Raw genomic sequence first — 17536 nt, 5'->3', positions numbered from 1 at the left:
TCAGTAATTGGCATCATTGCAAAGTTTTCAGTGCCCATATGGATTGATGGATATAATAGGTCATGCGCTGTCCCTGTCCTTTCTAGCCTTTGTTACCTTAAGGACTCTAGTTTTCCATTTATATGTTTAAGTACCAACCTTACCGGCTTAAACATGTAGGCTTTTAACACTGGTCTCTCTGTTCCATATCCTTCCGATGAAAAGTGGAGTTGGGTTGCAGCACAGGAGAGAAATTCAGAAGGGGAATATTGAAGTAATGACTACAGTAGGAGAAGAGGGAAACTGTTTCCCTGGCCACAGGCCTGGGGCCCTGGACCACAGGGCTGGTAGCTTCTCCAGGTGGCTGCAGCCTGGGACCTCTGGCCGGTAGCTTGTCCATCTCCTGGGCTGCAGCCAGCCCCAGGCACTGGCGCCAGGACCAAATGTGGGCGGCTTCTTCTGGGGGCTTCTTCTGTGCTTCCAGGGAGGGTAGTCAGTTAAGTGTCATGCAAAAATAGGCATCACCAATTACAGCCCGGTGTGGGGCAGGGAAGCCGAAGCCGGGGAAGTTGTCATTGTCTGGCAGATGATTATGCTATTACCTTATAAGTGACTTATTTGATATTATATTTAATGTATTCTTTTTATCCTACCTTGGCTGAAACCCACCTATTAGCTAAATATATTTAATTAGTAATATGAAAGACTGCTTCCCTGCCCCGCACCCAGCTTCTGCAGTCACAGATCACAGAAGCTGGGTGCGGGACAGGGAAGCCGAGGCCCAGGGATGCTGGCAGTGGCTGCTTCCCTGCCCGCACCAGGCTTCTGAGGTCACCGATCAATCGCAGATCGCAGAAGCTGGGTGCGGAGCAGGGAAGCCGCAGCCAGGGACACCTGCGGCGGATGCTTCCCTGACCCACACCCAGCTTCTGTGATCGCCCCGCACCCGGCTTCGGCTTCTGCGGTCACAGATCTCGGGTGTGGGACAGGGAAGCCGTGGCTGGGGACGCTAGTGGCAGACGCTTCCCTGACCCGCACCTGACTTCTGTGGTCACTGATCGCAGAAGCCAGGTGCGGGGCAGTGAAGCCGGGACGCTGGCGGCAGCCGATTCCCTGCCCCACCCCCCAGGCTTCTCCGATCACCCACTGGTGGCAGGGCAAAGGTGGCCTCCAGGACCGACCTTTGCCCTGCTCCCTGGCTCTTGCCTGCGCCTGGGTTTCTGATCACTGTCTTCCATCCTTCCCCTTTCCCATTCCTTCATTGCGAGTATGCAAATTAGCCGCCATCTTTGTTGGCGGTTAACTGCCATCTTGGCTAACAGTTAATTTGCATATCTCGCTGATTAGCCAATGAAAAGGGTAGCGGTCTTATGCCAATTACCATGTTTTTCTTTTATTAGTGTAGATAATATTCCATTGTATGGATTTATCATAATTTGCTTAGTCATTCACCTATGGAAGGATTCCTGGTTGCTTCCAAGTTTTGGCAATGATAAATAAAGCTGATGAAACACTGTGTATGAGTTTTAGTGTGCATGTGACTTTTTACCTCATGTGGGTAAACACCTCGGAACGCAATTGCTGGGTCCTAGGATGAGCCCATGGTTGACTCTGTGGGAACATGCCAGGTTGTCTTCCAAGTGGCCACAGAGAACATGTCTGGCCAAGGTGGTGTCAATGTGGCGCCACTGCAGCCTTGCTGGCAGGAGTGTAAGATGGTACACTCCCACCAACTTCAGAAGGAAGTTGAGCAGCTTCTTACAAAACTAAACATACTCTTACCATACCATCCAGCAATTGCATTTCTTGGTATTTATACAAATGAACTGAAAACCTATGTTTGTTCACACAGAAACCTGCACACAAATGTTTATAGTTACACTTTTACTTTTGTTAATCTTTATTGTTGAAAGTATTACTTATGTCTCGTTTTTCCCCCCTTTGGCCCCTCTAGCCCACCCCTCGCCCCCACCCCTAGCTTTCACCATACTATTTCCTGTGCCCATGGGTTATGCCTACAAGTTCTTTGGTTAATTTCTTCCCATCCCATCCACCCTCCCCTGCCTTCCCTCTGAAATTCCACAGAGAAGTTACATCTTTAAAGTACAGAAAAACTGTAATCTTAAAGGTTCATCTTCAGTCTCTAAAAATATAAAAATATAATAGTTATTCTAAAATCTACAGTTCAAATTCAGCCTAAAATCCCCAATTGATGTACATTTAGTTCCCCTCAAATACCGAAGCTCATGGGCTTTCGAGGTCATCAATCTAGCTCTCTCTTAATTTCTTTTACTTATTCATTGATTCCTTTTTTATCCCTCTACTTTGTGAAGCCAGGAATATGCAATGAGTTTGCTGGCTTGTTTAAACAGAATGGTGAAGAATTTCTCCAGCTTAATAATGCCATAGCACAGGTATCTGCCAAATGAACTTTGTGAAAGATGCTGGCTAGTTTGTCCATGTTTTGTGGGTGATTCTGTTTCAGATTTGTTGACCAGAAATGTCTCAGATTTGGGGCTGTTCATTAAGAGTAAACAGCAGCTGTCAGACAACCAGAGGCAGATCTCTGACGCCATTGCTGCTGCAAGCATCGTGACGAATGGCACTGGGGTCGAGAGCACATCCCTGGGCGTGTTTGGGGTCGGCATACTTCAGCTCAATGACTTTCTAGTGAACTGCCAGGGAGAACACTGCACTTACGATGAAATCCTCAGCATCATCCAGGTACGCACCTGTTTCATGTGCACACTTGTATAAAACCTCTGACTCTTCTGATTATTTTCTGCTAAACATTTATTCTTTCCATCCTTCTTTCCAAAGACTCTTTACATTTGGGGCAGAAATAGAAGGGGGTTGGGTTGTTTTTTAAAAAATACCAAATACATAAGTGTTCTTTTTTTAAATATATTTTTATTGATTTCAGAGAAGAAGGGAGAGGGAGAGATAGAAATATCAATGATGAGAGAGAATCATCAATCAGCTGCCTCCTGCATGCCCCCTATTGGGGATTGAGCCCACAACCCAGGCACATGCCCTTGACCAGAATCGAACCTGGGACCCTTCAGTCCATAGGTCAGTGCTCTACCCACTGAGCCAAACCAGCCAGGGCCATAAGTGTTCTTATTTAACATATAATTTAACACAGGTCCCAAGCCTTCTCTTACTCAGTGACTATTAAAAGGAATCAGTACACCATTCCTTCTTCTTCTAGCACATGCAATAGAATTAGTAGTCTAGGTTTTCAACCTTTTTAGTCATTTAACAAATATTTTTTTTAAATATATATTTTATTGATTCTTCACAGAGAGGAAGGGAGAGAGATAGTTAGAAACATCGATGAGAGAAACATCGATCAGCCGCCTCCTGCACATCTCCCACCGGGGATGTGCCCGCAACCCAGGTACATGCCCTTGACCGGAATCAACCCTGGGACCTTTCAGTCCGCAGGCCGACGCTCTATCCACTGAGCCAAACCGGTTTCGGCAAATATTTTTTATATTACCATATGGGCCTGGGTCTGTTCCAGGACCTGGGAATATAGTAATACATAGGATCAAGATCTGGCCCTCCACACAGCTTACATTCAAGTGGTTGAGGCAGACAATAAGTGAATAAAGGTACACGGTGGAGCAAAAGTGGGTTTACAGTTGTTTATCTGGAGAATAATGCAATAATTAATAAATAATAATACAGGAATAAACTCTGCTTTATGTAGCTACAACTGAAAGCCTATTTTTGCCCCACCCTGTATAATATAATTTCAAGTAATAATATTGGGTTCGCTATTGAAGGTCTAAGGAAAGGACATTCTAAACAGGAACCTCAAGTTCAAAGACCAAAGCAGGTGCAAGCTTGACATTTATGAGAAACAATAGAAAAGCTATGTCATGGGAACCACATAAGCCAGAGGGACTACCGTAGACACGATTTCAGACAGGTAGGCAGGGGCCCGCCATCTTAGGCATTTAGGCCACGGTCAGGAGTTTGGCTTAAGTCCATGACAAATGGGAAGCTGCTGGAAATTTTTGAGCGGCGAAGTAATGAACATGACATGATTTCTGTTTGTAAGAGGTCACTCTGACTCCAGTGGAGAATGAAATGTGCTGGGGAAGGAGTGGAAGCAGAGACCTAGCAGGAAGCTTTCATCAGTAACCAGGCAGCTGCAAGGACAGGGTGGTAGGACACAGTGGGATGAGACCATTCATAGTGGCTGCGTCACCTGCAACAGAATTCGTCAAGGTTTTCAATCTCCCTTTTCAACTGATTGGGAATCAGTGCATTAGCTCTCCAGCGACTGGATTCGGTCACTGGAAATGCTTAAAATGTCAGATGATTATCACATGCTGAGTGCTCACTGTAATATTATCGAGTGCAAGCACTGTACGAAGTGCTCTATGAGAAGCATCTAATTTACCTCTCACCAGCTCTATGATAGCTGCTATTTTTATCCCCATTTTCACCTGGATAAACTGATACCATTTGTTTTCATATAAATCAACCTTATTCTTTTCTCTTAAGTAAATATGCTTCGTATAATAAACTCACTTGTAATAAATGTTTTCTTTTTTTAAAAAAAAAATCTACATCTTACCACTACATAGCTAAATTAGTTCAAATATTTGGTTTAGACGTTTCCTGATGAAAACAGAACAGTTTTAAAAAATGATGTGGTGTTTTCCCCCTTAGGTTCCTTTACCTAAATAACACTCTTTTTGTATTCCTTGCAGAAGTTTGAGCCTAGCATTAGTATGTGTCATCAGGGCCTAATGTCATTTGAAGGATTTGCAAGGTAACTTTTAAAATATCTTTTGCCCTATCATTTAAGAGTATATCTTTTTCCCAGGCAATCCTAAGAAAATTTGTTTCCTCCTAGGTTTCTGATGGATAAAGACAACTTTGCTTCGAAAAACGATGAATCACAGGAGAACATTAAAGAATTACAGCTGCCCCTCTCCTACTATTACATTGAATCTTCACACAATACCTACCTCACAGGCCATCAGCTCAAAGGAGAATCCTCAGTAGAACTCTACAGCCAGGTACTGAGAAATCCCCTTGGAATGTGCTTGTCATTAAACCTTATTTATGTAACCCCCAAAGTCACAAAAACCTGACCCAGACCCCTGTGAAGAACTCAGAAACTACTGCATGTGAAATGTGAGGAAATATGACGTGTGGGAAAACAGCCTATACATACAGTTGTTTTCTTTACTTCTTTTTTGTTTTATTTTTCCTTGCTATCTATACTTAACCTTTATTCTGGGCAATGAGAGAGAAAAACAATATTTGAGACTCATAGCTTTTAGATCCTACTTAGCCTGACCTACTCCTACTAAAATTAGATTTTCCCATGGGAAAGTTATCTAATTGTTTCCCTAAATGCTAAATAAATCAATATATTGTAGTGGGAAAGCATAGTAGAAAATGCAACTCTTTCTGAAGTTATTCCCAAAGTATTAGTTGTTATGCTTTGCAATTTGTTAGACAATCAATTCATCCCTATGGTAACCAACTTAAGGGGGAGTGATCTGCCCAGACTGTAGGCACTGTTCCTATATACTTAATTCATGGGCATATTCTGGGCAATTCAGTAGGTTCTCTAGACTAGAAAAAAACACATCCTTTGGACCTAAATATCCAACTCTTAATAATCTGAATGTCAGTTGCCTCCCTGTTATATTTTTTGCAATTCCCCCATGTCTGCTGCCTGTCTTGTGAGCTCCTGCAAGAAGAGGTAATCAATCAGGAAGAAGAAGCTAGGTTAGTTCCAAGGAGTACAGGGTGCCCCCCAAAATTGTATGCATACTTTGAATAATTATTCATTCCAGTGGATTAAATATGAACAAAAGAAGCATCAATTGAGCTATCAGCTGTTAAGTGTTTATACATTTTGGGGGGACACCCATGTGAATGTGTGATTGAGCTTATGGGGAAAGGGTGGAGTCCAAGTGTGAACATTGCCATCGTATTGTTTACACAAACCCAGCAGACCCGAGGTTCCTTTGTTCTCCAGATTAGCTCAGATATTCCTCAAAATGAGTCAAAAACTTCAGTCCCAAAGTTTGTCTAGTATGAAATATGTGCTCTAAACTCTAAAAGCTAAGCGGCTTTTATTATGAAATGAAGACATGTCCTTAAAATAATGATTTTCGAATTAGAAGTGCTGTGAAGGGGCCTCAGCTGCTGACACTGAGATGAGCAAGCAGTAGAGCAGAGGGTCCCATGCTCACCCCACTGCAGCTGAAGTCCTGCTCTTTGATGAGCTGTGCATATTGGCCCTGCCTTTGCACAGAGAATTCCAAGGTTAAAAAGTTTGAAATCCATTGCTTTTTTGGGGGGTTGGGGGGAATGAAGAGAGGGAGAGAGAATTTCTCCCAAGAAAATAAGCAAAGACCAATGTCCCAACTTTTATTCCTACTGCATTTTCCTGTTTGATTTCAAAATGTTTCTTTAACTCCTTAACATTACACCCAAAGTGAGATTGTCGCAGCTTTTGAATTAGGCGCAACAGCCCCTCAAATAGACACACAGAGGTGATTAAACCTAGTATGAATCTCCCTTTACTTTTATTTCTCACCACTCCCTCCCTCAGCCCTTCTAATTACTTCCTAGTGTTATTCTATGGGTCAGATGGGGACTGAGAGAAAGCCCTGTTTTCACCTGGAATTGCCAGCTCTGGTCTTCCTTTGCTAGCCATATACGGACAGCTTAAGGTCCTGCAGACCTTGATAAAGAGCGCTAGTCTTTCCATGCTGAAAAATCACCCCATCTGCTGCGAGGCAGTGAACGTTCTTCCCAGGGTGGCAGGTGCACCACAGAGATGAGCAGCCTCATGTTTCAGCTGACATATTACACAACAGTTTTCAGCCCCGAGCAACACACTTCTGGGAACTCTAGCTGCAGAAAGAAGCTGAGAGCTGTGGGATTTCAGGCCACAGAATAGGTTCCACCTGGGAAGATGGGTCACCCCGGAAGATTGAGTGCTGCATGACGTGCAGTGGGAAGGATCTACAAAATATTTCATACAAAATATTAAAATAAGAGGGATTCCACTATCAGTTTTGTTGCAGCAACTCTACTGGCCAGTAGCCCCCAGTTTTGGAGTGCTGTCACATGGTAATAATTATGTGGATTCTCACATCCATGACTTGGCCCATTTGCAGAATGCTCTTGGCATGGGTTATCCTTTCAATACCCTTCCAAGACTGTCCTAAAATACAGTCTGCTAATAGATTCTGTGGAGGAAGAGGTTGCTTCAAGCAAACAATGCAGAGCTGCAACCCACACACACGTCAGGAGCTCTGCTTCCAACTCTAGGTCCAGGATAGCAAAGAAGTATCATGTCAACTGATTCATTGGTAGTGTTTCCTGGAGCACTTTGCCAAAGAGGTTGTGAGATAACATATCAAAGCTTAGGGAGTAGTCCAACCAATGTGGCTCAGTGGTTGAGTGTCGACTTATGAACCAGATTGTCATGGTTCGATTCCCAGTCAAGGCACATGCCTCGGTTGCGGGCTTGATCCCCAGTAGGGGGCATGCAGGAGGCAGCTAGTTAGTGATTCTCATCATTGTTGTTTCTATCTCTCACTCCTCCCTTCCTCTCTGAAATCAATTTATATATATATGGAGCAGCTGTGCTGTGATTGATTACTAATGCCTGCTAAAGATATGGGAGAGTCACGGCTTATTTTCCATCTCTGCTGTAGGATTAGACAACAGTCCTTGATAACTCCTTGCTTATACTTTCTTACATGCTACATGTTCATAGCAAATGCATTAATTAGCCAGTGGCAGAATTTGTATCTAAATGAAAATTTTATCCTTATTGGTTTCATTTAATAAAAGTTAATTAAGACCTGGCTGGTGTGGCTCAGTGGGTGAGCATCGACCTATGAACCAGAAGGTCACGCCTTGATTCCTGGTCAGGGCATATAGGGTTGCAGGCTCAATCCCCAGTAGGGGGTGTGCAGGAGGCAACCAATCAATGATTCTCTCTGATCATTGGTGTTTCTATTTCTCTCCTTCTTCCTTCCTCTATGAAATCAATAAAAACACATTTTTTAAGTTAATTAAGGAATCAGTGGCCTCATCTCCTCTGGGCTGTGGCATCACCTCTGCTGACATCTGCCTAGACAGAGCCCAGCCTGGCTCTCTCAGCTCAGCATGTGCCATGTATATACAGCTCCCTTGAGAGACCAAAGTTGCTGGGAAAATGGTCACATGTTTTTGCTATCAAATTTACTTTCCGATGGTATTCAGCTCTGGTAAGCACTCTTTCACCCTTAACATGTCCTCTGCCTTCCCCACCCCTGATGAGTTGTGGCCCTTGGCCAAGATGCAATGTTTATTTTAGTTCGCATGCCCTTCTGCTTTAGCCCTGAATGTGAACACTGATATATAGAATCATGTGCGGGGCTTAATTTGAGGCTTTCTCTCCATTCACTTATCTGGGGTGGATTTTTTCATTGATCACACAGGTCCTCCTGCAAGGCTGTAGGAGCGTAGAGTTGGACTGCTGGGACGGAGATGATGGGATGCCCATCATTTACCATGGACATACACTGACAACCAAGATCCCCTTCAAGGTGATGCTTCATAGCTTTCTTTAAATCAAATCCCAAAGAGTCATTATCTTCATTTGCCACTTAAATCAGTGACTAACACATTGTACCTTAGGTCGAGGGTTCTGATCCTTGCACTGAAGACTGCACAGCATTTACAGTGTTATGTAGGCTGCACGCATGTTCATTTTTCTGGGAATTGATATAAAACTCTTATTAGATTCTCATTCAACCAAAGTTTAGTTACCATTACCTTAAGTTAGTTTTCACATAATAATATAGGGGTTGACAAAAGTAGGTTTACAGTTGTGAGTACATGACACACAGTTTATTCTTGTAGTATTTATTTGTATTATTTGTCTTCTTTCCAAACAAACTATAAACCTACTTTTGCTTACCCCTGTATTGTTGTAATTTTTACATTATGTGATGATATATAAAGTTCAAGGGCTGTTCCTTTCCTATAGGAATTGAGGGTCATTTGTCCTGCTAACAGAGGCCAACAACATGTGTTAAGAGATGATTCAATAATTAGCATTATAAAGAAATGAGAATTGGTTCCACTTGGGGACTTGGTCGCCCAGGAAGATTAGTCTCATTAGATTACTATTTCAAATTCTAAGTAGTTTATTATTTCATTGTGTGATTACTATCCTCATTCAGAGGGTCTTTGGCTGTGCAACATCATTTTTCTCTGAAGTGTGACTTGTCTAGAAAAGATTATTATTTCTCTCATCTGTGGAGATAATGGCTAAAATGCATTTTCTCTTTAACTCATTTCCCTATTCAGCCTTCTTAAAACCCTTGTACTTTACATTGAGGGAATTGGAAGTTGATAATTGTGTTTACATATACACATAAATATATGTGGTGTATGTCTCATTGCGCCAAGTAAATTATAAACTCCTTGAGAGCAGGAAAGTATCTTATGCTTACAATTTTTGATGCTATAACTAAAATAACGTATTTTACCTACAGTATACACAATATAAATATATTAATGATCTGTTAAATTCAGCATACTATTTCTTATAGCATGTGAACAAAACTCAATATGATCAGTTTAATGTCTTTATAGAAAATAGCCTTAGCCTCTTACTTAATTTGAAAATATAAAAACCACTTTAGCCAGAGCCTTCTGAAAATAATAATTTAGATGCTTTCTGAGGCTGTAAGTACCTTGCCTTCTGACACCTTGGACAAATACCTAATGAGATGTCTCATAAGACAGACCCTAATGAGCTGTTGTATCTCTCGTAGGACGTGATCGAAGCCATTGATCGCAGTGCCTTCATCAACTCTGACCTGCCAATCATCATATCAATTGAGAACCACTGTTCATTGCCTCAGCAACGAAAAATGGCAGACATTTTCAAGGTACACTTTTAGCTAAGAGGCAGGATGGTACCTTGGCCCTTGTCTTGCCATTGCTGACAAGGCAATTTTATACGAGCCACTGTGGACCACACCACAGCTGGATTCCAGCTGTGAAGCACAATTAGGGTCCCTCCGACCTGAGAAATCAGGGTGCCCTGGAGGCTTGGTCTTTCTCCTGGAAGGTTCATCTTTTCAGCTGGAGTAATAGAAGCATTGTTTTGTTCTGTGGTTCTTTGGAGAGGCCAACCCTCCAGTGCTTCTGGAACCACAAATCAGGGGTGCCAAGATGTTCCCTGTCATTGTTTGTGGAAAAGCTGACAATATCTCAGGGCAAATCAGTCAGATCTTCCTGAGGCCCGCCCCACAGATACAGGGTCCAAGTTGGCAAGGAGCTCGGCGTGGCCACAGCAGTTGCTATGGTAGCACTCTGCCCTTCCTTATACCAGGAAACTATAAAGCAGATTTATGGGCAAATATGCTATTATACTGTCCCCTACCCTCCACTGGTAGAGGCTTTTGTGGAAACATGGCTTTCAGTGGGAGGGAGGGACATAGCCAGCAGGAAATGTCCTCAAACGCTAATGCCAGCAAAACTAGCCTTTTATATGTCTTTCCTTTGCCATCATTTAGAAGAATGGCCTCTAAACTTTTTTGATTATATACTCCTAACAGTAAAACACTAAGACATGTATTCCTTTGGTGTACTTATTGACTTATTTCTAAATCATATACATATCCTATTTATTAACTTATTTTATATATTAAAACATGCAAAAGGTAGAATATAAAAAATAATAACAGAAAGGATAAAGTAATAAGTGAATTTTAAACACTATTACTTATTAATGGTTAGAAAAAACTTAGCTCTCATAAAAAAATTTTTAAAGTGAATTTGCTATTTACTTATTGTCTAAAGTTTTCATGTGACTGAATACGCTTCATTACGTAATACTTATCTGGCAGGGGAGATACCATTATTACATATATGCCTCATTATTTCTGAAATTTTGAATCGCCTGCATCAGGAGGGTCCTCCTTGTCCCTCCGCGAGTCTGACTTACAGACTGAGGGAACGAGCCATCTTTTCAGTTTGTACATTAAACATTAATCAGCTTCCATTTTTGTTTTTTTCTAATTAAAAATAACTAGAAATAGCATTTGCCGTATTTCCTACCCTTACCCCAGTGGATCCTCCTGTGCCTGATCCTCTCCCACCCCCTTGAAGCACACACACTCCACTTTGGAGCCAGTGCTCAGAATCTTTGTGAGAATGGTGTCTGTGGTTCTTTGTACCAAATGGTGAATTCTCCCTGTTATCTTTCATCTTTGTCCCTGCTCTCTACCTACTTCAAGGTTTCTATTCCTTGATTTCTTACCCGCATCTGGAGCAGGCCATACTCTACAAACCACAGCCTCTAACTGAATCTCTGTTTTCTTCTTTACTACAGCAGACCCCAGAGCATTCTCCTAAAGAGTTAGAGCTCGCCCCGTGGAGGAAATGGCCAGGCCTCTCCTCCTTGCCTTCTCACCACCTCCCTTCCTCCCAGTAGGAAACTACTGGGGAGATGGGGACACGGCTTCTTTGCTACTTCCTCTTTCTAGGATTTTAGAAACAATTCAACGGGGCTGAAACAATTCAAGTGTAGATAAAAGGCATTGATTATGTGTTTTTCTTTCTAGACTGTATTTGGAGAAAAACTGGTGGCTAAGTTCTTATTTGAAAGTGATTTCTCAGATGATCCAATGCTTCCTTCCCCTGACCAACTTAGAAGGAAGGTGCTTCTCAAAAATAAGAAGCTAAAAGCCCACCAGACGCCGGTGGATATCTTAAAGCAAAAGGTACTGTTCTCTTGTTAAAAAGGTTATGGGTTGCCCTAACCGGTTTGGCTCAGTGGATAGAGCGTCAGCCTGCGGATTCAAGGGTCCCAGGTTCGATTCCGACCAAGGGCATGTACCTGGGTTGCGGGCACATCCCCAGTGGGGAGTGTGCAGGAGGCAGCTGATCAATGTTTCTCTCTCATCGATGTTTCTAACTCTATCCCTCTCCCTTTCTCTCTGTAAAAAATCAATAAAATATATATTTAGAAAAAAAAAAGAAAGGTTATGGGTTATGGGCAATTGGCTATTAATGGTATCAGTAAATCTTCCTGTTAACAGTAGGCAATTAGTGGTTAAATTTTGGGGAAGTCGAAAGTTATATTTGGGTTCAGTGTCCTCACACCTGTGTTGTTCAAGGGTCACCTGTACAATATTAGCCCGTGTTCTCTTTTGCCTGGCCCTCCTCCAGGGCTGCGTCACTAACTCACAACCAACCAGCATTGGGGGCCTTTTCTTCTGCAACACTGTTCCTCTGTGCTACTTTCTTTACCCAGCAACTACTGCCCACTTCTCCCTGCCAAGCAGACACGCTGCCCTGTGCATATCTCTACTGGCGTCAAGATGTGTCTGAGTGTCCTTGGAGCTTTTGCCTTTCCCGTCCTGCATACAGTCATTTGCAGTCACTTATGCAGCCTCCATCCCACTAATGAATAGATTGTGTTGTATAGAAGTCTTCTTTATGCAGAGCCCAAATCCTCCTTCCTGTTCCTCCTACTCTTTGGCAGTACTTCTTCCCTCTGCAGCTGCACAGACTAATTGCATATCTAGAAAGCGAGCATGTGTCTCTCCACCAGTGTTTCTCTTCTCCAAGCTAAACATTCTTATGTCAACTGTTCCCCACAGGATATGGCTGCTAAGAGCCTTCACTTTTCATTAAGAGTATTTTGGATTGCCCTGACTGGTTTGGCTCAATGGATAGAGCGTCAGCCTGTGGACTGAAGGGTCCCAGGTTCGATTCCAGTCAAGGGCATGTACCTTGGTTGCAAGCACATCCCCAGTGGCGGGGGGGTAGGAGGCAGCTGATCAATGTTTCTCTCTCATCAATGTTTCTTACTCTCTATCCCTCTCCCTTCCTCTCTGTAAAAAAATCAATAAAATATATTTTTAAAAAAAGAATATTTTGGATAGTCTTAAATTTGTAGACATTTTTGAATTTGCCAGTCTTAAAAACATGATTTCCAGAACTTCTCCAACTAGGGTCTGGCAGCATGAGGACAGGGAAGCCATCACCTCTCTTCATGTGAGCATCATGCCTCAGTTAATGCAGCCTAGAACTGCACTCACTTTTAAAATTCTCTCATGCACACCAGGCTCATGTTGACTTTGTGGAAAACAAAAAAGAGTTCAGTTCTTTTCACAGGGACTGCTCTTATGTCTCATCTCCCCATTTTTCCAGGTTTGCAGTTAATTTCAACCTTTCGTGTGTAGGAGCCTCATATTTATCTTGGTTAAATTCACTCTTCTTGACTTTGGTATGTTATTGCAGCATGCAATTACTGCATTTATAATTGTAAATTTTGACATCTGTCGTCAATGTCAGTTTTTCAAACTGTGCCCTCATCCCAGGTTGTCCTTGGGCCAGACAGCCAAATAGAGAGCCTGTGGCCCTTCTCACAGAACCTCCTGGAGGTTAGTGCTTAGCACTCCCGGCTGATGCTCCCCTTTCTTGCAGCCCACATTTCTCCAGAGTCACTTTCAACTCCTTTATTTATAGAAGAGAAAAGTGAGGCCTGCCTAGCCCTTAATGGGACTGTCTCAGTGCCACCCAGCTCCTCATGGCAGAGCTAGGATTCAGACCTAGGTCCTCAGAAAAGACCTTCTCAAACACAACACAGGAGTCAGAATATATTGATGAGAATCACTGAAACAGATTTAAAAACATAGATTCTTAGGTCCCTAATCTGCCCAATGATGTCTGAATTTTCAAGTCAGGCCTGGTAATCTGTTGTAATTATATCATCCTGGAAGTTTGGAAATATTGCTTATCTGTTATTTCCCGCAAAGTGAGACCTTATCCAAAAAGCCTAAGCGGTTACTGTGTGGGAGATTTGTTAGTAAAACCACACTAACTCTTCCTAACCACCTCTTTATTTTCTGTGTTCTCACAACCAACTATTGTCAGGTAACTTGGCACTTCCTACCATATAATTTCCACAACTTTTGGAAAAATGGGACAGTGTAATCCCATTTCCAGTTTTTTAAGACCATCCCACCCTGATATCCCAGGGAATGTTGACAGTCATGTCTGCGAAGACTTGTAGGTGCCCGGCAGGCTGTGGACCTGGTGACCTGCGTTCACACCAGACTGGGTGAATGGATGCTTTGAGCTCCAGTGTGCACAGACCCAGCCCCTAACTCGGAAGGCCCGGGTCATTTCTATACAAGAACTTACCCTCAGTGAGGATGGGCTAACTCAGTGGGGTTTCTGAAGCCCTCCATCTGCCTCAAGCTCCTGCTGAGGCTCTTATTGAACCCTCCTGACTGCACCCCACCAGACTTCCTGTATTCTGACCTTGTCTCCTGAACTCCCAGGCTCTGGGGAAACAGAGCAGAGTAAGACATAGTTTCTGCCAAGACCCATCTCCTCGTCTGACCCTTCACTTTAACCCCCTAACCTATATTTAAATTGCTTTTTTAAAAATCCTCATCCAAGGATATTTTTTCCATTGATTTTTTTAGAGAGTGAAAGGGGGGGAGAGAGGGAAGGAAGGAGGAAGGGAACCTCAATGTGAGAGAGACACATTGATTGATTGCATGTGCCCCAACCAGAACTGAGGATCAAACTGATACATGCCCTTGACCAGAATCAAGCCCATGACCCTGCGGTCAGTAGGACAGTGTTCTAACCACTGAGAAAAACTGACAGGGCCTGAATTGCTTTTATTCAAGGGCTAGGGGGCCTGTTTTTCTGTCTCAGAATAAGTAGCATATTGCAAAGAATAGTGGTGTCCGCTCTTGACTGTCCATTTGGGCACCTCTCCCATACTTCTTGTGCTGGGGGAAATATCTGAGCATCTAGGGACTTTACCACTCACTTTCCAACATTTACTAGGCAGTGGGAATTTGCGTGGCTCCACTCCTAGCATACAGCTCGCACATTTTCCTGCCAGTGAGCCAACCGGGCTCTTTGCAGCATCATTCCCAGCATTTGGCTCTCCCTTGAATGCTTGCTATGTGGAGGCCCTTCTCTTATCCATGACTAATAGACATGCTTTTGTGGCTCACTTGTGTCTAGAGAAGATTCCCTGAAGCTTTGAAGACTGCTAATCCTATGAGACTCTCTGAAAAAAGATTTAAAATTCCCCGATTAAAAAGCATGGGAAAGGCTGTACTGGAAATCTTTGACAAGTCGTGCCCTTTAGCATATTAAGTAAAGGCCATGTGAAGCTCCGTAGTAGGAATGTGTTTCAGTTTGTTTAAGTGGCTGTTTCCAAACTTCCATTGTGTTTTGTGGTTACTGTAATTGTCCGTTTTTAAATATATTTTTATTGATTTCAAAGAGGAAGGGAGAGGGGGAGAGAGAGAGAAACATCAATGATGAGAATCATTGAATGGCTGCCTCCTGTACGCCCCCTACTGGGAATCAAGCCCCCAACCCGGGCATATGCCTTTGGCCAGAATCGAACCAGGGACCCTTCAGTCCTCAGGCAGAGACTCTATCCACTGAGCCAAACCGGCTAGGGCTAATTGTCAGTTTTTACATAACTGAGAGTGTTACACAAAACTCACTTTGAGAAGTCCCAGCCTAGACAGTGTTCAGTTATCCAGGTGGATACAGCTATAGACATAGCCTAATCTGTATCTTGCTTACGTATATGTATTTATTATAAAGGTCGTATTACCACAATTCAAGAACTTCGGGGAATAAATAATTATTTTAAAATATACATAATTCCAAGGCCCAAAACAACCTGTATTACAGGGATTCTTAACCTTGGTAATATCCAGAAATAGAATTCAGGGGTCACGGAATTTAGATGGGAAAAAAACAACTACATCTTCATTTTCACTAACTGTTGGCTGAAATTTAGCATTTCCTCCGATTATAAATGTAGAGAACAAACCACAGTGACATTGGCAGTACCTATGTCTTTGTCACCAACAGAAACTGTAGATTTCTCAGATTATATCACAGTTGTTACAAATGTCTCCAAGAATTACGTATGCTCGTCACTATTTCAAAAACGTTATTTGGCCTACCTATATTCATGCTTTTACTGTGTTAATAAAGAAACCCATATTCCTATTGCACAGATTTGTTTTTTCAACGTTTGATAACTGTGTTCACCATTCTTTTTTTTTCCTGTATAATCTTATATATTGATTTTTATACATTTAAAACGTTGTTCTGAGAAGGAGTCCTACCTCACCACACTGCACAAGGGTTGCCTGTGCCACAAAAACAGGCCAAGAATCCTGCTGTATTTCCATTCAAGAGTTAGCCTTTCATGCATGTCATTTTATATCATTACAAGAGATACATAGATGCTGAACTATGGATATAGAAATGTACAGGGTGGGCAAAAGTAGGTTTACAGTTCATATGGAAAAAGACGTGCTTATGATTATTACACTAGCTTTATTAAAGAATGTCACAATGCAACTACAAACCTACTTTTGTCCACCACTGTATGTGTGTTTTTACAGATACACATACATATACATTTACATGTATAAATATTATATATACATAAATAATCCTATATTTTGGATTATTTCCTTAAGATAGGTGCCCAGACCTGTATTCTTGTGTCCTGTTATAACCCCACACAGTGGTTCTAGTTGAATATAAGGCTTATGACCTTCCTAGCAGCGATACCAAGTTTTTGGAAGTTTCTAAGCCTATTAATCTGATGAAATTAATCTGTTGGTCTCTTCATCCATAGGGATTCTAACATTTTTCTCAAGGTCAAAGGCCTTTAAATATTATTTTAAGAAGGAAAAAGAAAAATGGTTTCTTAGCAAAGATTTACTTTTCCAGAATTGATGGGCTGGTCCACTTCAGCATTTGGGTCTGAGGCACCAAGGTTTCTCCGGGAGGGTTTGCCTCAGGGAACCACGATTCCTTAGGATTTTTCTTGAAGAAAGCGCCAGGATCCCTCTTGCAGAAAAGTTAACATTCACCCAATGATTAACCTTGTACTTCAAGTGAATTTAGATTTTTTTCCCTTTCCCAAATGAATCAAAATAGGATAAACCACTTTTAGCATGAGATGGTCATTTTGAAAGCTGTAAATGAACATTCAGTAGTTTAGCATCTGCAGTCTTTAATTGTTGATATCTTACAGGCTCATCAGTTAGCATCCATGCAAGCTCAGGCTTACAATGGTGGGAATGTCAACCCCCCACCTACTAATAATGAGGAGGAGGAAGATGAAGAGGACGAGTATGATTATGACTATGAATCTCTCTCTGATGGTAAGAGAAACAGACCCTATGCTGTGTGCAGGGAAGTGCCTTGATTTTCTGTTGGGGGGGGGGGAGGGACGGAGTGGTGTCTTCCCCTCCTCCCCAAAAAAATAAGCCCAACACTCCAGAGACCAGCAATACAAATTGTTGTAATATATTATCCAAGAGTTTCTGAATCTTTTCACTTAGCAAGAAGGACCAAGTTAGCCACTACACAGCCACCACTCAAGGAAAAAAAGAGGAAGGTATGGGAAGCAACACAGGAGTCATTCCTAAGTGGGTTTCTAGAGGAAAAGCTGAGAATGGGGTTTCTCTGCAGTTTGACTTTCTTG

At 42.4% G+C, this 17536-nt stretch overlaps 1 protein-coding gene across 1 annotated transcript in view; it reads left to right on the top strand.

Annotated features, from left to right (window-relative positions):
• Window positions 1-17536, top strand: part of PLCE1 (phospholipase C epsilon 1) — a 253712-nt gene that overhangs the window by 199775 nt on the left and 36401 nt on the right. Inside the window, exons 13-19 of the mRNA XM_006755081.2 lie at window positions 2465-2703; window positions 4707-4768; window positions 4853-5018; window positions 8457-8564; window positions 9801-9917; window positions 11598-11756; window positions 17084-17213. Coding sequence (XP_006755144.1) covers window positions 2465-2703; window positions 4707-4768; window positions 4853-5018; window positions 8457-8564; window positions 9801-9917; window positions 11598-11756; window positions 17084-17213 — 981 coding nt within the window. The remainder of the gene's footprint in view (window positions 1-2464; window positions 2704-4706; window positions 4769-4852; window positions 5019-8456; window positions 8565-9800; window positions 9918-11597; window positions 11757-17083; window positions 17214-17536) is intronic.

This window comes from Myotis davidii, unplaced genomic scaffold (genome assembly GCF_000327345.1).
Source record: "Myotis davidii unplaced genomic scaffold, ASM32734v1 scaffold271, whole genome shotgun sequence".
In the NCBI taxonomy this organism is placed as follows: Eukaryota; Metazoa; Chordata; class Mammalia; order Chiroptera; family Vespertilionidae; genus Myotis; species Myotis davidii.
This window is presented reverse-complemented; position numbering and strand designations above follow the sequence as displayed.